This window comes from Polistes dominula, unplaced genomic scaffold (genome assembly GCF_049000335.1).
Source record: "Polistes dominula isolate Pdom_NZ unplaced genomic scaffold, Pdom_raw_medaka contig_33, whole genome shotgun sequence".
In the NCBI taxonomy this organism is placed as follows: domain Eukaryota; kingdom Metazoa; phylum Arthropoda; class Insecta; order Hymenoptera; family Vespidae; genus Polistes; species Polistes dominula.
The window spans coordinates 4,941,448-4,967,323 of NW_028300998.1; the positions used below are offsets into that span (position 1 = coordinate 4,941,448).

The window sequence follows — 25,876 nt, forward strand, 5'->3', positions numbered from 1 at the left end:
AAAAAACGACTATAAGTTGGTCCTCCTTATATCGGCGTTTAATCTTTAAACGAGGTAGTAGGACAAACAAGTGGTTTCCATTTGCACGACTTTTTCTTTTTTTCTCTTTCTCTTTCTCTTTCTCTTTCTCTTTCTCTTTCTCTTTCTCTTTCTTTTTGGCAATTCCTCTTTCATTAAAGTTCTTCTTTAGTTTCGTACTATTTCGATCGTAAAACCGAAAATAATTTCGAATCTAGATATCGTTTTATTGGTCTATAAAATTTGTACAACTTTAAATAAACAACTTTGAAAATTCAGAGAGAGAGAAAGAGAGATAGAGATAGAGAGAGAGAGAGAGAGAGAGAGAGAGAGGAAATATTATAAAAATAACGTCATAAGAACCTTTCAAACAAAAATTTTTCGTGTAAAGTTTTCATTCATTTATTTATAGTTAAGAAAGAAAAAAATGTATATTCGTTTTCTAATTTGTTAACGATAAAAATAATGAAAAGTTCAATAATAAGAAAATCACATCGAGTATATATAGAAATGACAATTAAACGTATTGAATTGGATTAAATTGATTGTAAATAAATAATAAGTGATAAGTTGTATTGGTAATAAATTTACCTTTAACGTTTCAGCGAAGAAGTAACTCTGTTGAACGTCATCTTTGGGAGAGTTGGCTAAGTAAACATTGTGAAGTCCTGTGAATCCTCCCGGGACTCGACAATGTTTTTCTAATGCTTGAACGGCTTCCCAGCCCCATTCACGATATTTTGGATCTTTTGTCAATCGCCACATAACGAAATATGATTCGAATGTCTGAAAACGATGAAAGGGTTTGCAAAAGTCACACAACATTTTATTTCGATAACACACGTCGAGTGTTTACAGAATCTTAAAAAGTTTGATGCTCAGAAAACTTCAACTTTGTTTCCTCGAAAAAAAAGCAGAAGAAGAATGATCGATTAAAAAAAAAAAAAGGTAATAAAAAGTAAAATTTAATGGGATTGATATATTTTTGGTTTGTATTTTATTGTACAAAAAAAAAAAAAAAAAAGAAAGAAAGAAATGTATTCACCTCAGGTCGTAGAATATAATATTTTTCGCCTGTCTTCAAACTCCTTGCCTCGTTTCCTTCGATAAAATGAAAAGCTTCTGGACCAAGTTTCGTTACACTTCTGTCGTAGGATTCGTGACAGGTGTTGGTCAAGCCTGCGGCTATGTTCATGTACTTATCCGACTCGTCGTTCTGTAACGTTTTTGCTCCCAATGCGAACATGCCACCTGTCGAGTATAATATAGCTTTCTTAAGTATATGTATAAAAAAAGAAAAAAAAGAGAAAGAAGGTCAAAAATAAAAGGAATCAAAATTTCAATTAAATTCAACTTACCGGCGAAACAAGCCAAGTGACCCATTTTGTGTTCAGGTCTGTCATATTTCAAATCCGATACATAAAGTAATTTACCGGGTGACGTCTTGATCATGTGTTCGCTTATAGCATCGATTGCCTCGTCGTACATTTCACGAGCTTCAGTATCGGCTTTTCCTGATTGGATCCAAGCTTTTAAAAGATACTCGTAAAAACTATCACCTAATCCTCCTAGCGACATATGATCTGAAATTATAACATATTATTAAATAAATATTCATTTCGATTCTATTGAAATTGTTCTATCACGAGCGCAATTTTTCTTCTCTCATTCTTTTTCTATGCACGTATAAATGTATATTCCTTCTTAAAAAGATATCAAATATATCATGAATGGATCACACGAGATTCGATGTTCAAACCATTTGAATCGTTTTATAGAAAGCATGAAATTCCATTTCCAGTGAAAACCATGTCCTTTCTACTCCTACCTACGAGTGATCGAAATTTGCATTTATAGAAGTACCCATAACATTACTTTTTATATGCTCCATCAACGGCTATGGGTAATTCAACAGAATTCTCTAACTTTACTTCCTTTTGTTTTGTGTTTCTATCTTCCATATAGGCGAAAAATTCGTTGAAGAACATTCACAAAGTAACTTATAAAATTAAAAAGTCATTTTTAGCACTTTTCTTGATTAAATTTTTGATTCTCTATTAAAAACTAATCGATTTTATATACGAAATTATTTAAACATAGTGTTAGGCTCAAGACTTTTTTTATCCTATATATTATACTTATTGTTAACTGATATTCATACAAATTACAAACTATATTATAATTCCTATTATTATTTAATAGTTCGTAATATGATTTGATATAATTTATAATTGAATGTTACAATTGACAGTTTCAAAATTTGTCAGATTTGAACGATAGATTGGAAAAAAAAAATAATAAAAATTCTGATTAGAAAGAAGAATTGTAACTTGTTTCTATTAATTAATCTTATTAAGAATTATATGTCTCAAATAAACATATGGGACGAGTCATACGTGAATCATCAAAGGAAAGAAGAAGCATTTCCGGAACTCGTAGAAGTAGTCGTTTTCAAGCGGCCGAGCAACGAATTCAAATGAAATTCTCAGAGCATGGTTGTGAAAAATGTACGATGGTTTGGAAAAAAGCCAAAGTCGAATACAACTTTGCTAACCACTAAAGACGTTTTCCTTTCTTTTTAGCTTGGAAAAGTAACTTTCTTTTTTTATCTACACAAATGTGGGGGCTACAAATTTTGAATATTTTATTTTAAAAAGAAAAAATAATAAGATAAATGAGATATAGGAATAGGAAATGAAGAAAGACAAATGGATGCTTCATTTTATTTTGATAACGCGAAATAATTCATTCAGGAGAATAATTATTCATAGTATCGTTAATAAAATCACACGTCGTCGTTCGAAAGAAAAATCGTAGTGGTGGTGGTGGTGTGCCACATAAGTCGTATACTCGAAGTAAACGTCTACGAAAAAGAAGAAAAAGAAAAAAAAAGGTCGTTTTAAGAATGATCTATGTAGGTTTGAGAAGATCGTTGAAGCCGACGTACGATGTTACCAAAGTAGCAAGAAAAATAGGAATCCTTCTTCTTCGGTGAGTACGAATGAAAAAGAAGAGGGGTACTTTTGATAAATGTGATATTCAACTTCTTCGAAATGTGATGTCATGTTTGAACTAACGTCAAGGGTTGCAAAGAAAAAAGAAAAAAAAAATAGAAAAAAGAAAAAACAAAATTATTACAATTCTTTTCACGAATGTTCGTTGAACAATAAAAAATGACAAAAAAAAAAAAACAATGGACTTTTTATGTTCACGAATTTCAAAACAAAAGGTTAAAAAAAAATAATAGGTGATGTTTTTGCTTTAACTTGTGATGTCATGGCTGAAGTAACGTGAAATGTTAAAAGGAAGAGTTAAAACGAAATTATTTAAATTCTTTTCGCGAACGTTTTGTGAAACATTGAAAATGCACAAAAAACGACTTCATATGGTTATAAATGTATGAACGATCATAAATAAATAAAATAAAATAAATTATTGCCATACAGAAGTAAGACAAGGATAGTAAAGTTTTTGATAGTAAACTTACGTTGACCCCATTTTCCAGTTCTCGGATGAATGTAATTTGGATAGAGACCCTTTGGCTTTTCGAGGTTTTTCAGCACCTTCCTCACGTTCTCGACTTTGGTCTTGAAGATGGGATTCCCGGTAATGTCACTCAGGTAAGTGAATTCCAAATGCATCGTTCCGATCTCCGACAAAATGCTGCATCCGCTACTTGCCCAACCATAATTTTTGCTGGCCTATAAAATAAATATACTTTATTTAACGAACCATACGATAGAATTGAAAGGTTATTTAAGAAAACTTATTACACAAAGTTAACACAAGGAAAAGGAAGAAAAAAAGGAGAAAAGTAATTAGAAGGAAGGAAAATTAGTGGAACAACCCCTTTCGAAAACACGAAAATGTGAAGGAGGTAAGAAAGGGACCGACCTTATCGACACTTACTCTTTCAACCCTTTTCTTCCCAACTCTCCTCACCCATTTAGGCATCATCATTATCCGTTCTAATTAAGAATTTGCATATTAATCGCGAGCCGGCACTTCGGAGGACGTGACTCGACGAAAATCGTTTCAATTAAACTGCCCGTACCACGTAAGAAAAAAGAAAGGCCCATGGTATCGGTGGTGTTGGTTGTTCGGTGCAGAATCTTTCGCGAACTCACCAAGATTTTTTGCGATTCTAAACCGAGCGTGCGCGCCGCGCATAAAGAAATGAAAGGGTGTGAGAGAGAAAGAGAGAAAATAGAAAAAGAAAAGGGTAGAGAGTTCTTTTGTCCTCACCGAAACGAGATCACCGAGGCGTTCTCTGATTTATCAATTAAGTTAACCTGATTTTATAACGGCTCGTTCCTTTTTATTATCTTTCATCGTTTGTGAGATACGAATCAATTTTGATATACTTTTTAGCATTATTAAATATAACAATAAATGTAATAATAAAGATTTAACACAATGAAAATTTATGAAAAAAAAAATTATTACAATAACAATAATTTACTATAATTATGAGTCAAAAGAAATTATCGTTAAAATTAGATTATCTTTCATTTAATTCATTCATTTGTAATTAAAATTAGGGAGTTAGAAGTATTAAAAAAAAAAAAAAAAAGAAAAGAAGAAGAGAAAGAAGAAGAAGAAGGGAATAAAAGGGAAAGCGAATAACCAAAAAGAATAGATAATGCGAATTAGGGTGTAAATTCAGGATGGTGAACGTGACGGGCAAAGAAAATTACGCGGCAGATTTGGCAGAGGTCTTAGTGGATACCAACGAAAAGCGTTACTTACACCGGTGTGGAGGTTGATGAGGGAATGAGGAATTCCGGTATCCGTTTGGAAGGCTGGTAACATCCGTTCACCGAGCTGGGCTGCCTTATCCCGGAACATTACGTCTCCCGTGAGAGCGTAACAGGCCAAAAGACTTCCCATAAAACGAATGTTCGTCTCGAATAACGATATCTCTGAGTTCTGGAAAAAAGAGAAAAAGAAACCAGATTATATTTCAGATTAGATGTTAAGAAAAAAAAAAAAAGAAAAAAGTAACAAGAAAAATAGAAAAGAAATATTCAAGATGAATTTGTAACGATTGAACATAGTCATGTGTAAGTGTGTGTATATCTTCTATCAATTAAATTGAATTTGAAAATAACACACACACAAAATTAAAAGAAAGCTAGTAAATCGTCAAACTAGTTTTTTTTCTTTTTTTTTTTTTAAATAGTTAGACTTATTAATTAATTAATTAATTAATTATAATTATCGATTTTCTTTGATGTAAAACTTTAAATAGAAAGTTAAACGTTAAGAATAACTCGAAAGTGACTTTGAATCGATGAAACGGTGATTGACTATGAAGTTTCTTCTTAACAAGTAAGAATAAAGAGAAGGGATGTAATTTCTAAAAGAAAGAGAAAGAGAAAGAGAGAAAAAGAAAAAGTAAAACAAGAAGAAAAAGGTCGATTAGATTTGCTCCCGAAAGAAAACTTTATCGGCTCGCTAGTTGGCACGCTCTGCAAACTGGCGAAGCGGTCTACCCTTTGTGGTCTTGCAATCACGTTAATAGGGTGCTTTCCTTGAAAGTATCAAGGCTGTGTTACTAATCGTGCTCAAGTACCGCTTATTATTTCGATACCGTTTCTTTTTTATTTACTTTTTTTTCCTTTCTTTTACATTTTTTCGTTTTCATTTTTAATTATTTTTAACGTCAATCTTTCTTTTTTTTTCGTATTATTTTTATTTTTTTTTTAAGTACTTGTACACGTTCTTTGATTATGTTTCTTTTTCTTTTTCTTACTTTTATTACTATTATTATTACAGTAATAATAATAAATGTTTGCATTAAATATATTAAAAGTACAATGTTAATTTGTTACTTAACTACTTTGATGTATAATTGGAGTAGTTTAACGAAACGTTTGGTTAAGTGAGTATAATAAATTTTATCTCTTATTTTATCTATCTATCTTTCCATATATATTTATTTCTCGATCTATCTTTTTATCTATATATATATCTATCTATCCTTTTCTATCTTCTCTCACCTTCGGTATTCTCTTCGTTAAGTATGCGTTTACAGTGCATTGTTTTACGACGGGGCTCTTCCTTCCCTCATTCACTCATTAGTCAACGACGTTTCTCTCTCGCGTGAAAATTATTTTACTCCCTCATCCACAGCCTCTTTTTCTTCGAGTTTTAATATTAATCCCGAAGAAGAGCCAAGACTTTTATCGCTTTTCTTAATTAATTTTAGTTATTCGCGTTACTTGATTTTCTTACTCGTTTTATCTTTAAAAATCTTATATATTTATGCGTCTCCTTTTTTCTTTATCATCCTAATAGTTTGATCGCAATTTATATTTATCTAGTATTTAATTCGATAAGAATTCTATTCCATTAGTATCTAATTGCTATAATTAATAATTAATAATTCTATAGCAACTATTAACAAATAACAATTAGTTGTCAACAAATATAGTTTAAGTTTTTTTCGAAATACAAAAATCAATTATCAGTTAAAATTATCGTATTTATAATCAATAACTGAGATTAAGCTATAATTTAATATATATATATATTTGTTGCAATTACAATATTTCCTACACTCAATTGAATAATTTTTACATTGTTAGCATTTATTGACCGGTAGTTAACCAAAAATCGGCTCTACATACCTAAACGTAATTATTCAACATTAAATATTTTATTTCTTTCTTAGTTATTTAATTTTTATAATATTAGTTCTGCAAACATATGAACACAAAATCTTAATTAACTTTGTAGAGAAAAGAACTATTCCAATTTGGTTAAATCAATTTAATGTCCAATTATCGAATGATTTAAAACCTTTGATTATTATTAAAGACGTACATATGCGTCATATCATAATCATCAATATATACGAAAAGCGAAGATATACGGCTAACAAAATTTACGATTGAAAAGCATTTTTCAATCTCGTTTATATCAATGGCTCTGAATTTGAATGCGCCGCAGTTAAAGGGTTAAAACGTGCACTCAACGTAAGGTCCAAAGCAACGTCATTAAAACGACACGACGAGTTGACGACGATGAAGGATCCTTTGGACATCGGATTACTTTTCAGTTTCTCGTTAAGTCGAGCTATGGTTTCTCGATGTTACGCATATGTCGTTCCAGGGAACCCTTTGAACATATGTGAATTTGTGAATTTTTATTCCTATTAGTTTACTTTTTCATCTCAACAACTCTTTTTCTATTTTTCTCTAATAAGTTTCGTTAATCGTCCAATTTTGCAGTCTATTCGATTAAATAATAAAAAAAAAAAACCTCAAAATTATAAAAAACAAAAAAAAAATGACAGACGTGACGGATAAATTACTCGAGAAGATTATCTTTTAAAATTCTATAAAAATAAAAGTATCTTCTCTTTGTTTTATCTTGGATGATAATAAAAGGGCCACCAAGGAAGAAGGGCCACCAAAGAAGAAAGGCCACCTTTTCCTTGAGGAAGATTTTACGAATATCCTGGTGTCAATTGCAATGCAACACGTGTGTCGATTGAAGCTGTCGCTGCTAAAACGTGCGACAAGCTGACCGTAAATAAACATCAAGGACGATAAGCACGGATGCTAATTAGAGGTAAGCGTGATAATGTAGCGAATCGGGTCATCGATCTCATGTCCGGACTACGACCGGCCCGTATCGGAACGTTTGTTTAAACTCACACGTTCGAAATTGTTTGCGAAATTCTAACTATTTCAAGTTCCTTTTTCTTTTTTTTTTTTATTAACGAGTCAATCATTTTATTATACATAAGTTTATGCAACAATACTCATAGATATTTTCTTTTATTTTTATTTATTTGATTATTTTTTTCAATGACGGTGGAATTCGTTAATTTGTTCGTTTTAAACATAAGGAAAAAAAGAAAAATTTAATATTTTTTGTTGCTTTTATCTACTTGAAATTTTTAGTGTTTGATTTGCTTTTGCTTTATATACGAGACTTTCTTTTTGTTTAAATTATTTTCATTGATTTGAGTATATTTCAAAATCTTGGATAATTGTTTTTCTAGATTAGTTTTTTTCTTTGTTCAGATGATATATTTTTTTTGCTAATTCGAAAAAATGTTTAATAGATTATTGTATTATACTATAGTATGTGATTATTAATGTAATTTTTAAATAATTCTTATTTATTTCTCTAAGATAGTTTATGATATCGGCAATATTATGTTCAGCTAGAGTTTTTCTTCTATGAGGAAATACTTAAAATGTATATGTACTTTGATAAATGTTTAGAGAAGATATTCCCACGAGGTCTGTGTCCTATAATACGCTTCAACGATTTTCGTAACGATCACTTCAACTATTCTTTGACATAGGAAATGAAAGAGAGAGAGAGAGAGAGAGAGAGAGAGAGAGAGAGAGAGAGAGAGAAAAGAGAGAAAGAGAAAAAAAGATAAAAGAAACAAACTTTATCGTAGTTGTTATGAAAATTATACTTGAAAGTGTCGAAGTATAAATAATTTACAACTGTTAACTGTATTCGATGAATATACTCATCATAAAGAGATGACAATTCTATGTATTGCCAATATTTGTGTGTGTTCGAAATATTACATATTACAAAGTAATTAAAAATAAAAGTTGTAATAATTATTAATCTAGTCACACAGACGTTATTGCTTTTTTAGAATGAATGAAAATAAAAAAGAAATTCGATATATATTTTTAAATTTTACTACCAAAAATGGGAAGAATAAAACAAAAGTTGATAAAATTAGTTCATAAAAAGCGATAAAACTTTATACCCGAGTTAATATTATATTATATTTATATATTGCAATATACGTATTATAGTTAAAGCAATAATTATATAGAATAATAATAAATATATTATATTAATGATATAATATTATTTTATATACATATTGATAAGAAACAGAGAACAACGAATGATGCAATGTAAAATAATGATGAAATTATAAAAACTATTTTTTTTCTATTGTATAATTTAACATATTTCATTTATAATTTGATACATTTCGATAAGAAAGTAAACAACAAATGATGCAATATGAAATGATGATGAAATTTCAACGACAAGTCAAGGAATCCTTTGAATATTCAATTTCTATTTGTTTTTCTCTCTCTCTCTCTCTCACTAAAATATAGATTATGTATTCTAAGGTAACATAACGTCATCATTGAAATTCGCTCGAAGCATCCCCTAAACAGTGAGCAAGTACATGCGAGTCGATCGTCTAGTCTTTCTCAAAGGTAAGAGAGGATAAACTCTTGAAATGTCGAGGATACACTGGTGCTTTCAGTCGCAAAGGATACAACGGCCACCGCAGGACAAAACCACTGGACTCTCTCTCTCTCGGAGAGTACCACAACGTGCCGTAGGTCGTTCTTTTCGAACTCGAGTATCCTTCTACTCTCTTAACAAATGAGTGAGAAGGACAAAGATACGCAAAGATAAAGAGAGAAAGATGAAGAAAGAGAAAGAGAAAGAGAAGCTCTTAAAAGAGTGGTTTCACTCAAGCGCTTATAAAATAACGTTGAGAACAAAAAAGGGGGTTGGAAAGTGAGTTACCTTAAACGTTTGGTCTGTCCTTTTCTACTCGGGAAAACGAGAGGCCAACGCTTTGTTTAATCAAATATGACGTTTAATGGAACCTCCTGCGAATAAGCTGCTTTACGATCTATCTCTATCTCTATTTCTATCTCTTTCTCTTTAGCATCACCAAAATGGGCCATTTATAATGTATTCTAGCCGTGGCATAATCGTTCTCCTTCCAAAATTACCTCGTCCGTACCGTTCAAACGTTATACACGAATTATTTAGATTAAATGGAATATACATCTTTAGGTTAAATATTGACAACTATTGGTAAATTTGAATTTCATTAGAAGTGGTATTATTTAATCGTGTTTTAATATTATTCAAATATAATTAAAAATAAAATTTATGTGCCTAGAAAGAAAAAGAGAGTAAGAAAAAAATAAATAAAATAAAATGTGATAAGCTTACATATATTTATTTCTTGTATTTTATAAATCTAACACGTAAACATATATTACATTATAATTATTTGATAAAAAAGAAAAAGAGAGAGAAGATATTTTTAATTGGAAAGTTACTAAAGTAAACATAATTAGGTAAAATAATTTCGATTCTCCTATATCTCTTCGTGTTATCAAAGATATCTACTCGTTTGGTAACTAAATTGTAAAGACCGCCATAATTGCAGAGATATTTAGTTCTCTGTTAATTAGTTATCGACTTCATTATCCTGCTTTAGTAAAGCGTTTTTCTTAATCATACAACTTTCATTATTCGAAGTTAAGTATTTATAATAAGTTTTAGGAATATTCATACATTTGCTGTCAATTTAAAACAATCAATATTTACTTGTGATACAATATATTTCGAGATTTCTATACACAAAAGTGTATTTTAGGATTATTAAAGTTGTAAATTGATATAAATTTGATAGTAAAAGAAGTACAAGTTGACATAATCGATAAGAAAATTGGTCTTACAAAATATGTCCAATCATTTCAATCACAAATATTATTTATATAGGTTATAATTGTATTTTTATTATATCTTACATAGATAGAGATAATTTCGTGAGATTAACTTTTGTTATTATTTCAGTAAAATTATATTTTTCCAACAATAAAATTTATATCAATTTGAAAATTGGAATGATGCTAAAATATTGTAATTCTTTGTATAAAAATTTAAAAAAGCATTGCATTAAAAACAAATATCAATTATCTCCTGTAATTAATTAATTTTACGTATACTTATTCGATATGATGTTATTATAAATACTTTATGTATTTTTAATATATGAAAAAAAATATATATACTAAAAAAAATTATTGATAAAAAGAAAAGAAATTTATTTTATGATTTAAAACAACACGTGCGATAATTGGTTTGTTTCTTTGTTATATTGTTATTTATTTATGTTTGTTGAAATAATACTATCGGCAGGCTTTTTTAAAGGCTTCGAAAGAGAGATTCGATCGAATGCGTTCGATCGATGCCGATGCAACGGAATATACGTATCTCGCTCATAAATAGCGTCATGCAATCTGCCGCATCTCGGTTCGCCACACATCCGACAGGAAAATTGCGATATATGGGCAACTCCACCTGTCGTAATGGCTGTAGTTAATCCTAATACCTGAGACTGGTATGACGAGAGAACAACTCCAGGAGCGTCGATTGAACAGCCGGTAAGTTTATTTATTTTTATTTTTTCTGTTTTTTATTTTTTTTATTTCTTTTTCTTTATCGAAATTATTGATCACCGTTGAATAATGATCGATCAAATTTTCTCTCTCTCCTTAAAATTTTCATTAATAAAGATATCTCGAATATTCGATAATTCTCGTTCGACACTTTTGTTTTTTCTTCATCTTATTATTATTATTATTATAAAGATATTAATTTGTTCGTTTACTTTTGTAATAATTATCGTATAACGAATTACAATATGCAAATAATATGTAATACTTTAAATATAAAAAAAAAAAAAAGAAAAATTCAATATAATTCTTTAAACCTAATAAATGTATATTCACATTTAACAATATGGTATACATTTTCAAGATAAAAGAAACTTATTGTTAAATAGATTTTATCATATGAAAAAAAATTTTTGGTATAGCTTATAAGTAACACAAAGCCACTATTCAAGTTATCCTTTAGTAGTGTCGGTGTTGGGGTCTGGATTATTTATTGGGAGTAGTTTTCTGCGAGTGGTCCATAAAATGTGCGAGGTTTATCGGTTGATTTTGTTTCAGAGGATAAGAAAGAGTGAGAGAGAGAGAGAGAGAGAAGAAGAAGAACGATGAGTAACCAAAAAGACTCGAGGCTTGTATCGAAGAAAGATGGAAATACAAGCGTGATACCGCTTGAAAGCTCAACAACGTTAAGAGGCTCGTTGTTGCTTTATAAGGTCGTTAACTTGGAAGAACTTGATCTTACACTTCGAAGAAATTTTTAACTCTTTTCTTTCTCCATCTTTCTTTTTCTTTTTATTTCTTTCTTTCTTTCTCATTCATATCGGGAAGAGAATATCGCATAACAAATGTTCGCGCTTTAAATCCACCAAAAAGGTTCTCTTTCTTTCTCTCTCTTTCTTTCGTTCTTTTTCTCGTGAGTTCTCTTCTTAGCTTAAAAGAAAAAAGGAATTGGCCTTTTTAATGCATTCACCGGTCGAAAGTGGCAATTAAGGATCCACTTGGACGTTAAATCGAGTAAGCAAAAAAATTTCCTTCTAACTTGCGCCCGGTAGGACGAATTAGTCGAATTAGCGTTTAACGGTCGAATATTGTATATATATATATACTTTCTTTAAAATTTTTTTTCACCATGACAAAACGACAAATAAATAATATTAATTCATGATTAATTTTTTCGTTAACGGACAATTATATTTTTCTCAATTATTTAATTATTATTTCTTTTTTTTTCGAAACTATTAGTTTAGGTAAATCAATATTTGTAATACGGCAGTATTTTGTAAATAAATATAATGATTAATTTGACTTTTTCTTTCTTTAGGGATTTTAATTTGATATTTTAATTTTTTCCAATTCACCAATTCGAAATATATTATTATTATTTTTATTTTTTTTTGATAATAAATAAATCTACGAAATGACGTACACGTATCACGTTTATATTGATTTTATCATAACGAAGGGGGAAACACGATCTGTTGATATCGATGATACGATATTGCTAACAATCTCTAGGATAGAGGAATTTAAAAATAATAATGAAATGGAATGATGTTTCTGTTAATATTTGAAGAAATTAAAAAGATATGAGACACTTGCGTCAATTATACCAAAAATATTACATCACACCTGTGACATTTACACCTATTTAATTATTTTCGTTCAATCCATTTTTAATTGAAATTAAGATGGTTAGAAAATGAAAACAGGAGATATTTAATAAATTACTGAATCGTAAAAATGAAGAACTAGGGCACAATGTTTCTTTAAACAAACTATGTTATTTTAATGCTGTACTATACTACATTATACGTAATTCGATGAAATATCGATGAACAGACTCTTTGAATAATGTAATACGGAAAATATAGATTCCCATTAAAAAAAATATTGATATGGCTACCTTGCTTCATATGAAATAATTGCAATTAATATTACAAATCTTTCTCAAAACCTAGTCATGTTTATTTGGAATATTTACGAATAAATTTAATACGATTGGAAATAATTATTTTATAACTAAGTTTACAATTAAACATTAAAATATATACGCTTGATGTGTTAAAATTTTAAAATTACTTGGTGATTTCTTTCAAAATCGAATATACTTCTATCGTATAGATTTAAAGGAAGAATATTTATTATTTGATAAAAAAAAAATAAAAAAAGAATAATACAAAATATAAAATGTACTACTCGTAAGTTTCTGTTGATAAATATATCAGCAAGTAAAACAATCAAGGAATGTATTTTTTTCTTATTAATATATTGTTTTTCTGAATTTATGTGGTGATTCTAAACTTTTTCCTGATAGTGTATGCATGATTATATGTATGTAATAAGAAAAGGGGAGTATGTGTAGAGCAACACCCTTTGCGTCACGCTATTTTCTACTAGCTCACGATCAACTTGCTTCTGTCTATTCTAATCTCGTTTTGTGCTTCGCGAGCATAAAGCGTGTTGGTTGGGCATCATGTTGTTAGTTAAATGCGATATCCTATCTCTTATTCTTTTTTTTTTTTATATCAAGCTAGAAGAAAGAAGAAATCTGTAAAGTTCCATTCTTCGAATAAAATTAATTTTAATACGATGAAATATTATTATTCAATAATTTTAAATGTTTTTTTTTTTTTTTTTTTTAAATCAACATTATTTATGAAAGAATTTTATCTTACAAAAAAGAAACGCAGTAATATTTGAACAAAAGTCTTGTTAAATTATTTGCAAATGCAATTTCTTTATATAAAGAAAACCTTAATATTTCATGGAAAAAAAATTTAATAGACTATTATCCTTCATAAAAATAAGTAAACGGAAAGTAAAAGAGAAAATCAATGAAAGTAAAGATAAAGAAAGGGGAAGAAGATTTGAAATTACACGACCAGGGTAATAACGATGGTGCAATAATGGACGAGTGCAAATGAAAAAAGAAGAAAAAGTGTGACCGAGAGAGAGAAAATACTTTTCTTAAGATAGACGAAGATTCTCACAAAGACATTACGCGTAAACACACAGAACAAACATCATGTGTGCCGACTTTATTGAAAGTTTTCACGAGAACTATAAATGCTGACGTTATCCTTTGGAAATGAATCTAAAGAAAAATGGAAGGAAGACCATGGACAGTTTTATATGAAAAAAATAAATAAATAAAAAATAAAGAAACAAATAATCACGTATTTTAAATTAAATTACAATTAACGATAATGTAATAAAAATAAAAATTAAACAAAAAAATAAATAATATATTCCAATATATGTCAAATTTTAATTAACATTTCAATTAAATGAAAATAGATAATAATCAACGTCAACATTGATAATACTATTCGCATATCGATCTATATTTTACCTTTTAACACGAACCAGTTGATTATCGTGCTCCTACAATATTATTAATATTATTAGTTAGTATGTTACTACATACAACAAAAGTTCAGTTCATATTGTTCATGGTTGCACCTGCTCAGGCTTATATATAATCTTCCTCCCCCCTAATTCCGAATTTTAACGACGCTATTTGATTGATGGGGATGTTAGAGAGAGAGAGAGAAAGAGAGAGAGAGAGAGAGAGAAGGGATTTCAGAAAATAAGGAAAGAAAGGGATGATACGTAAACATTTCCACCATAATAAATGGTGATAAAATTAATTACATATAATTTAATAACATTTTTTCATTATTATTTCTATCATGACTTTTTAATGTCTCAATGAATGATTTGCTGATTTATCCTTTACTTAAATCTTAATAATATTCAACGCAGATTTTTCTTTTTATTTTTGGAAAACTCATTTGTCGTTTTATTCTAGAATACTCAATAAAATCGTGATTTCTTTTATGGTTATCTATTAAAGGAAATATAGAAATCTAAAAAGTGATAGGGTATAAAAATTTGTCGATTTTTCCTTCTCACAAATGATAGAAATCTACAAACAAAGATAGGTTTAAAAAAAAATCTGTCAATTTTTCCTTCCTTTAGTTCTACGAGCTTTCGTGAGAATCTACGTAATCCTAAATCCGAAAGCTACTCGCGTGTTTCCGAACCACTTGTAAGTGCAGCCTGGCTGCTATGCGATAGTCACGGAAACGTTTCTGCGTGCAACGAGAAGTTCAAGCTCCGACACAAACTAGTGCCACTCCTCCTCCTCCACCTCTTTCTCTTTCTCTTACTTTTACATCACCATTTCTCTATACAGTCTCGTCACTTTTCGTGTAGATAACTGCAATGCTCTTTTTTTGTTTTCTTTTTCTTTCTTCCTATTTCTCTCTCTTTTTCTCGAGAAAAAGAAAGAGAAAGAAAATTTAAACAAGCTATTATTTTCGATAAGACTAAACACACGTTTTCTCAGTGAAAATAAAAATGAACTTACCATACATTTCTAAGAACAGAGTACAAGAAAAAAAAATAAATGATATTCATGATGTCTATGCGTAAAAGAAATAAAATTCTTATTATCATGTGGGAAATAATTAATTGATTCATGTATACAGAGAGTGTCTCTTAAAATCATACATCTTTACGTTAACTAGATTTTTACTTGAAAATTATTCATATAGTGTGCTTAGGTTAAAGAATATTTGGAATTAAATAGATTACTATACTTTAATTACATATTTAATGAGTTAAATTCGTATCGTAAAAAGGTACACGTATAACAGGTATAAAAAGGTGAATACCTGGTTTTTTTCATATCTAATAATTGATTGGTCATTTATTGTTTTTACCGTTACTAAAATGTCTTTTAATATTAGAATCATTTAATACTAATTAAATTAAGAATAATATAAATTACATTTGTTTACAAATTATATATCTTTTAATAAACTTTGAATATTATAAAATTACGATCTGATATTTAATTAAATGAAAATTTTTAACTCATAGTCATCAATGATCAAGAACGTTAAAATAAATGTATTGTTAGTTTAAATGATCTAAAATATTAGTGCAGTACATTAGTTTTTTTAAAAATACCTTCAATGATTGTTAATTAATCGAAGGAAATGAATATTGTAGTCTAAAAGTATGGAATATTAGTTCGACGTACCGTCCTCTTCGAAATCCAACAGTAAACTGATAGATTGTCCTCAATGAAAGTCAAGTTTTCGTTATACCTATTTATTCTTCGGAAAGTCATATAAACAATATTCAATACCAAAACTTTTATAGAAGATAATAAGACAATTTAACGGTAGATTTTAAAGAGAACAAAACGTCAAACTAATATTCAGTGCATTTATATTACAATATACATTTTCTTGGATTAATTAACAATCATTTGAAGTATATTGAACATTTTCAACGTATGTCACAACCCCATTCATTGTTTTTTTTAAATAAACGCATCTCACCATAACTATCGATCGATGTATCTTCTACATACTAATATCGCACTAACACAAAAACCTTCCATAATTTGGTTAGACTGTCGATCGATTGTGTGTTTTATCTCATTCTCTCTCTCTCTTCCTTTTCATGACGTTTCATAAAATTTTATCGTTATTTAAACGTTGTCTAAGAACATGAAATTTCAATAAAAAGCGAGAAAACGAAAAACAATTGTATATGAATAAATAGATGAATTAGAAGTAATTTGATTTAAACGTAACTTGACGATTAAAAATTCTCGACGATTTGTAATAGAGTATAAAGATAAGAGTAAAGATAATTGGAGAGAGAGAGAGAGAGAGAGAGAGAGAGAGAGGGAGAAAGGGAGAGAAAATGAAAGACAAGGTAATAGCGATAACGAAAATTCACTCGCGTGTTCTCGACCCACTTGTAAAGGCTTACAAGCAGCAATGTTGCAAAATCGTGAGATAGTCACGGAAGCACTTCCGGCTGTAACAAGTTTCGACAAGAGTGTTACGCGTTATCATTACGATCGTACCATCCGTTAGTGTATTCTCGGTGCGAGGCGTTGATCAAAAATCTTCAAAGGTTTCTCGAGATTTAGGGATAAAGGTTGAAGGAAGAAGAACAGAGAGAAAAGAGAGAGAGAGAGAGAGAGAGAGAGAGAGAGAGAGAGAGAGAGAGAGAGAGAAACATATAATTGGTAGTTCCCACGTAATTTTGAATTCATGTGTAATTTACAAATTTTGTTTATTTCTTTTTTTCACTAAAGAAACTATTAATAAATTAAAATTGTATAAGTAATTAGTTAGAAAAGTTTGTAAGCATTCTAAAAAAAAAAAGAAACTACTTTTATTATTTGAAATTATATTTAAGCTAATTTATATTTGTAAAATTAAAAATTTACGAAGCTACAAATTTGTTTACAATCTGTGATAGAGAAATATATTTAAAAAAGAAAAAACAAGATTAGTTTTAAGTGTTATTAAGAATTATTTTTTCTGTTTAATTAAGAACTGATGAGCTTAAGATTTATTTCTTTTTACAATTTTGAAACGGAACATCATGTTTCAAGTTTTACACTTACAGATTATTAAGCTCTACGATTGTTATTTAATTTCTGTTTAAACACGTATACAATTATATTATAATATAAAGGATTAAATTTTACTGTAATTAATCACTTCGAGATGAAAGAGAGATCAAGAGAAAGGAAGTAAGTTAGAGAGTGTTCGTAAAATATCTTTGATGTCTAGAAACTATCTGTCTGTGGTTTCCACCCGCTGCGTAAAAGATGTGAGACTACAATACTATGTTGCAGCTTGTTCGGAAGAACCTGTGGTATGAACTAAAAGGTTATCGCGATATTTTTCGTGCAATAAAATGCGTTACTTTATTGTTGAAATATTTTGAATATTTATGTACATAAACTTAAAAATCCATACAATAAGAATCATTATTTCTAATCAATTTTATACATTTTAATTATCGTTTGACACAACTTTTTTCAATTTTAATTATAACGTATCTTAGATAAATTTAATCGAATTTAATTAATCTATAACGACACTAATTAATATTACAATCAAATAAAAAAGGAAACGAACAAATTGTTCAGTATTTAACATAAAAATAGTAATACGCACAATTACTACGGTTAATAAATTTCTCAAGTTAACGTTATACAAAATCTAAAAAATTTCTTTTTTTTTCCTTCTTTTTTATTTAATCACAGTTTTCATTCGCGATAAATGTCTTGAAGATCTGGTACCCGTCTTCCTAGAGATAAAAATAGAGAAAGAGAGAGAAAGGGGAGGGGTGTAAGGAGGAGTGTCTCTGGAACAGAGACATTACGCTCGCACTTTAGATAAGAGGCCGGGGTGCTCGGTAGCACGGCATGCCGTCCAACCAACCAACCAACCAACCAACCAACCAACCAACCATCCAACCAACCAACCATCCAACCAACCAACCATCCAACCAAACCAACCAACCAAGTAGCCGCTCTAAAGAAGATATCTTTCTCCTCTTGTCGGTGCTGAATCGCGATTTACTCCCCCTTCCTCTTCTTCACCCTTTTCGAGACAGCCCTTTGAGAAAGTAAGAATGAGAAAGTGAGTGTCTGTCTGTCTGTGTGTGTGTGTGTGTGTGTGTGTATATATGTGAATATGGCGATTCATAGATCCCTGATCATAGAGCAACCGCACGAACTCGTCTTTACCCTACGTACTATCTTCTTTCTTTTCTATAAGATTTATCAACAATCTTCAAGTACATTCCATGGTTACGGTTTTCAAGAACGATATTATCGTCATACTAGTACTGCATCATGTGGTCTGTCTTTTCGAAATTTTATTGTTTTCCCAATATTATCGAATGTCGTTTATCTAGGAAAGATATAAATTTATTTGTTTAGTGCATAAATAATTGCAATTTATGTAACTTTATATTTATTCTAATCACAGGCTCGTGTAATAAAACATTGTAAAGGATTAAATTGGTATTAATTTTATTTTCAGTTATATTATTATTTTTATTATTTGCCATTGTCGAATTTATGTTTGTATAGTGGTCATAGGTAAATAGTAAATTAACGTGATTTTATTGTATACATTATTAATTGTCATGTAAAATAACAGAAATTATTTCAAATCTAAATCATATTTTTATACGAAAAATAATTAACTCAATGATACAATTCAATAATTATTCGAAACATTTCGTGGTATGGAACAAAAAACCATCGAAGATGAGAACGATTAAAAGTGTTTTTAATAATTAAAATATATATCCTATACGAATAACAAAAAATATTGGGGCAAATAAAAAAGACGTCAAGAATCATAATGATAAACGCGAAAATAACTTTTTAATAATAAAAAGAAATAAATTAGCATGTAATATCTAAACTATAATAATTAGGAATTTTTTATGTAAATAGAGAAGCAGTCAGTTCAATAGGAATTCCCTTTTTCCTTTGTCACAAAGAAAACGTAGTAACGTTTATGTCGAAGAGATCAGTAGTAATAACACAGTAATTCAAATTGTCACGCAAGGTAAAACGTTATTGATCTAGAATGATGTTTCGCACAAGGTAAAGACCTCTAGAGTACTAGTGAGATTCGATGAACTCGGCAAACGAACGTTTGTATTGGTATCAAAGGGTCTCCTTGATAAGCTACCAGTCGATATATGTATGTTGATTCACGGATTTGAGTTAAACAATATTAATGCAGAAACGTTCAAATTCTCAGACAAGAGAAACAAAATTTAATAGGTAAACACGTTTAACGATTTTAGGTCAAATAAATCAATGATTATGTATATTGATTAACCTAATTTATTGTTATAATTTTATTTTTTTTATCATCATTCTTTAAATTCAAATTATTGTTATATTATTTATTCTTTCTATAACATGAATAAGTAAAAAACTTGTATATTAATAATAGTATGTACATTTGATTTGAATATATATTTGAATATATAATGAAATAAATTATTATAAATAGTTTAGACTAAATGATGATATTATATTCAATATATACTCGTATACTGCAATTCATAACGATTGACGCAATTAGTAGTTAATATAGTGTTATTATTTTAATAAATATTCATAGATGGAATGTATCGTAAAACTAAACTAAATATCAAATTACTATACCAAATGTATCAATTTCAACGCGAAATCATTACGAGTTTACATTCCCATATTAGTATTCATACATCCACCATATTAGTATACAAACATTTGATATAGAATCGATAGTTTCCTAAGTTAAGATACGGGTGAACTAACTCAATGAATTTTGCTTAATGAAATTAATGAAGAAATAAAGAATAATTGGTTATACTTTTGTCACATTTATTTGTTTACAATTTATTTCAGAGTCGTTTGAATTAATTAATTATTTCAGAAAAAATGATTTGAATGGAATATATACAATAATTTTTTTTTCTTGAAATAGAACAGTATACAGAAATAACTATGCTCGTATTTCTGGTCTCATACGTTTCAAGTTTGTGCATGGGAATAAATAAAATGATACCACGAACTTAATTATACCACGGAAATTACATTTATAGTTAAAAATATATTTTTTGTTGTTTCACTGGAACAATTTACAAACATTATATTTGATTAAACAACTTTCTAATTAATTTAATATCTTAAGCAATCTCAAATTATTTAATTAACCAACAATCTAATTAAATTAATATTTAGAATGAAATAAAATATTTCGACATATTTCTTTGGAAATGGGACACCATGCAGATAGACTGTACTCATATTTCTGCGTTCACGCGTCTCAAGTTTGGCATGGGGAATAAGTAAAATGATGCTACAACCTTATCCACGTTATGAAAATATTTAAAAAAGTACATGCGTAACTAGAATTAAATTTTTTTTCTATAAATAATATAACAAATATTTTGAGCCATAATTAAAACAATCTTGATATTCATTTAAGCAATTTTCGATTATTTAAATTATCAATTTTCTAATTGATTTAATATCTAGCAATAAAATAAAGTGAAATATTCTTAAATATATGTGTAAACCATGTAAAATAACTATTACTCGTATATATGTGTTCACGTGTCCCAAAGTTTTGCATGGGAATTACTGAACATTGAGAAGACCAGAATATATCTAAAAATAAAATGAATACTTGTTTTTATAGAATAATATAAAAATAAATTTCTAACTATAATTAACACAACTTTGATATCCAATGATAAGTAATTTTTGATTATTTAATTAACAAATGTCTTTATTCATTTAACATACGAAATGAACTAAAATATTTGGACATATATCTTTGTAAATGGAACTTCATGTAGATAGACTGTGCTCGTATTTCTGCGTTCACGCGTCTCAAGTTCGGCATGGAGATCAGTGAGATGGTGATATATGTTTCCTATCGAACTGGATTGCTATCGTGGTATCTGTTAAGCGAGGCTCAGGAGTGGCATAACCGATTGCTTCGTAGATCTCCTATTCTCGTCCCATTTCCTTCCTTCCTTCCTTCCTTCCTTCCTTCCTTCCTTCCTTCCTTCCCTCCTTCCTTTATTCTAGTTTCCTCCTTTTAACACGCGATCTACCTACTCAGCCTCCAATGTATACAACACGATCACTACCAATCACGAACCAGGACGAAACATCGATCCTTTTGATATACGATCGACTATGTTCACGATCTTGATCGAGTTCTTTATCATTACATATAAATCATTTCTTTTTCAACGTATTCGACGAGATAAGTTTTAATCGAATTAAACCGATTAATCTTCTAAACAATCTCTTTTTATCAAATAATTAGAAAATGTATATATATATATATATATATATATATATACATGTATATTTTTTTGTAGCTCCTTATCATTATTATCAAAGTTTGTTAACTCTCTTCGTTGCGTATTATTGCAAGTGTTTAATTTAATTGAAATAATAAGATAAAAATAATGTTTTTCCGAAAAAGTTTATCATCAAACGATTTTTAAATATTTTTCTTTTTATCAAAATTACATATTATATGTTTCCCCATTGATTTATTGTTTTAGAAACGTTTGTAATATCAACAAATGCAAAAGGAATATTCTTTTCAAAGTCTTTTTTTGTCATAAAAAAAAACCTTACACTAATTAGCAAAAGATACTTTTTTGTTACTAATTAAATTAATTAAGTTATAATTAGATATTGTATAAATTTTCTCTCTCTTTCTCTTTCTCTCTTAATACAAAAGCAAGTTAAAAAGGAACAAAACTGAAGCTAGAGTTTATCGTTTGGCTTTGACGTTCATCCTGTAACGACCGGAGAGAAACTGATTTACTAAACAAAACGAAAATAATAAATACATTATGGGTATGGGGATATATGGGGATACAAATATTTGTTTGAATATTTTTCAATATTTCTTTCATCTAAAATCAATGAAAAAGATAAAATGAATTTCTTTTTAATTATTATTATTATTCTCACTTTAATAATTACCATTATATTATTATTTTTTCAAATATTTTGTCAACTTTCTTATTGGAATTATTTAATATAGCATTTACAGAGTTGTAACCAATTTAATGCCACGGTATAGATATTTTTTTTGTCTGTCTATAGTTATTTTTGTTAATTATCATTATTAGTATTTTGTTTTTTTACTTTTATGGGTTTTCTTCCATTTTATCACAAGCAGGGACGAAAATACGGCTTATTCTTATTCCATAACTTCGCAGCGGGTTCATTATAATTCATAATAATAATATAATAATAATAATTAATTTTTAGGATTATTTTTCGTTATTTTGTTGTTGTTGTTGACCGATCGTTAGTAGCATCGTTAGTTAATTAATAAGTGAAAATATAATAACTTAACAATGAGTGAAAAGAGGATAAAAAAAAGAATAATATAAATTAAGAAAATAAATCACTTTTAGCAGGTTGAATTATGATGATTAAATCAACGATAGTTTCCCAATATTTTTTTCGGTCTTCAAAGGGTATACCCGCTTTTTGACTTTTTTCCTTTTTTCGTTTTCGCAATTCCACATCGCCGCCCATTTAAACTTTCATTTACTTTAATAAGTTTTCCTTCGTTATTGAAGGCTTTCCTTCCTCATTTATTTCTTTTTTTGTTCTTGTTACTTTTTTACTTTTTTGTACGGTTTTTTTCAGTTTTCTTTTTTACGTTAAAAGAGAATACTTACGCGAGCGTATTTATTCCTCGTTCACTTTTTCCCGAAGGATTTTCTTTTCTTTTCTCTTTCCTGCTCTATATCTCGGAATTTCAGGCACATAAGTACGGATTCGTCATCTTTCAAAACGCAAGAGAGAAAGTTCGCTACATGATGCTTTTTCATACCTTACTTATGTTTCTTCTTCTTCTTCTTCTTCACTTTGTTAGTTTCAAAATTCGAAATGGATATAATCGAGAAATAAAAGTATGTTTGAGTTTTTTTTGATATTTTTTTAATGATGGATGATCGGTTTTACATGATTTAAAAAAATAATGATGAGGAAAAGAGGGGGAGAGAAACATTATGAACGACGAACAACATTCGAGTGAGTAATGTGCAAAAGTATATTCAAAGCAAAAAAAAAAAATGAAATAACTTCTGTTTTACATTTTTATGTTCGTGGAAAAGACATACAAAATTAGGAATTAAAAAGAGAGAAAGAGAGAGACTATATGGTATCGTAAGGAAATAAAAAATGACGGTGCGAATGAAAGAGCATAATTAATTTGCTAATTCCAAAGTGACTCGCATGAGAGGGTAAAAAGACCAGAATTATGAGTGGTCATCTTTTTCGAAGAATCGCATAATTTAAAAATGATATTTAAAATATATAAAATATTTGTTTATGTTGGTATTAAATATATTATAATAATTATACGTATTATGAATAATGTCAAATTTTAATTGATTACATATTGCATTATAATAATAATATTATATCCTATTTCTTTACTATACTATTATATCGTTTAGGTTCAATCAAAAGATACTAATTTTATTATATTTCGAATGACGCAATAATTAATATATATATTTTTTTAAATTTATACAATTTAATAATACAGAAACGCAAAATAGGAAACAGACCACTCAAATTTGTAAAAGGAAAAGTAATTAAGACTATATAATTCATAAAGTACATTTAATTATGAGAATAATGTTAATATACAATTTTTCTAAAATATAGTAAACGTTTTGATACTCGTGCGCAATGGTTTTAGGCATCTCGAGTTCGAACCGCACAAAGGAAAAAAAATCATAACGAATGTTAAGAAGCAAAAAGAGAAATAATAAAAAATAACAAACAAACAAAAAAAGTAAAAAGAAACATTCTGGGTGTCTGAACGTGCACGTTTTACAAAACGCATATAAGGAGGAGTAGAACCTTAAATGCACGGGAGTATTATAAATGCGTCTGGGACGTTCCTTCTTGGTTCACCTTTTTTCAAATAAGTATTACTACGAAATACGCGGGCTCGATCGATTCTTCTTTCTGAGAACTTGTGTAGTATGTTCCTTTTTTTATTTTATTTTATTTTATTTCATTTCATTTCATTTATTCATGTGCACCACAACAACGATCAATGATATTCACAAGGGAGAAGTGAGATAAAGCAAAATCGTTTAGTCGATTTTTTTTTTTTTTTAGAAAATTTTCGTCTAATTTATAAAAGTGTATTAAGAAAATTACTTCCGAAGGATATCGTAAATTTTCTCAATTTACAAAAAAAAAAAACAAAAAAAACTATTATTAAATATTTTTGCAATCTATTATTGTTCATTCTGATAAGACGATTATGATTTTTGTTTTAACCCATTCAGTTTTGTTACTTCTGATGTTTGTTTGTGTGTGTGTTCTTTCTTTTCTTGTTTCTTTTTTAAATTGCGACAAGATTTCATTTTTGTATAACATGATGGGCCCTTTCTCGTTTAACTTTCTTAGCAGTTGAATCCCTTTGTGGCAAAGTTATCGGCCTTTGGAATCGGGAACGCGTTTATAGAAACTCGAACAGAAAATACCTTCGATTCTCGCCTTGTTGGTAACAAAATCATGGTAACTTTTTTTACTTTATAAATCATAATACTGACGGTTGATTGATAAACAAGAAAAATTGTATTCTCAATTGCTCGAAATTTTAATAGAACACAAAAATAAAATGAAAAATTATTTTTATACGTTCGAAATATAATAGAAAAGAAGAGGAAGAAGAACAATTTTTTTATCGATAAAAATTTTGTGGTTTTGCTTTGAATGGGGCAAAAAAAAAAAATAGGTGGGTCCTGGGGAGTGAGGTCTGAAGAAAATAAAAAAAAAATCGAATGGAATTTAGCTGACGTAATTTTTTTGTTACCTTTTCAAGTTGGTATTGCCGACAATGAAAGGCGATTTTAGCTTGAACGTAGGGAAAAAATGCCGGCCTTATAGCTCCCCGGTATTTTTCCAACATCATAAAAAATACTTTTACCGGAACTTTCTAATCTTTCTAGGCGATTAATCGCGAGTGATCCTTCTTGCAATAACTTGAACGTATATTTCAAGCAGAATTGCGTTCCTTTGTGCGAGAGTCCTTGGCCTCTCTTAACGTTTGAAAAACGCTGAAGGAAATATTAACGTTAATATAGCTCAAGAAATTAATGAAAAATATATATATATATATATATAAAAGAACCAAAAGCATTCATAATTAAAACATCACTTGGATCTATTATGAAAAAAAAAAGGAAAAAGGAATATTAATTTGACAGAGTACTCCAGTATTTGTATTATTTTTTTT

General features: G+C 28.9%; 1 protein-coding gene across 3 annotated transcripts in view; it reads right to left on the reverse strand.

The window, feature by feature from the left end:
* Nucleotides 1-25,876, reverse strand: part of alpha-Man-Ia (alpha-Mannosidase class I a) — a 297,026-nt gene that overhangs the window by 4,696 nt on the left and 266,454 nt on the right. For all 3 annotated transcript variants that reach the window (XM_015320422.2, XM_015320431.2, XM_015320452.2), the window contains 5 exons: nucleotides 4,768-4,947; nucleotides 3,506-3,719; nucleotides 1,377-1,601; nucleotides 1,064-1,269; nucleotides 610-804 (listed from right to left, as the gene is read on the reverse strand). In XM_015320422.2, coding sequence (XP_015175908.1) covers nucleotides 610-804; nucleotides 1,064-1,269; nucleotides 1,377-1,601; nucleotides 3,506-3,719; nucleotides 4,768-4,947 — 1,020 coding nt within the window. The remainder of the gene's footprint in view (nucleotides 1-609; nucleotides 805-1,063; nucleotides 1,270-1,376; nucleotides 1,602-3,505; nucleotides 3,720-4,767; nucleotides 4,948-25,876) is intronic.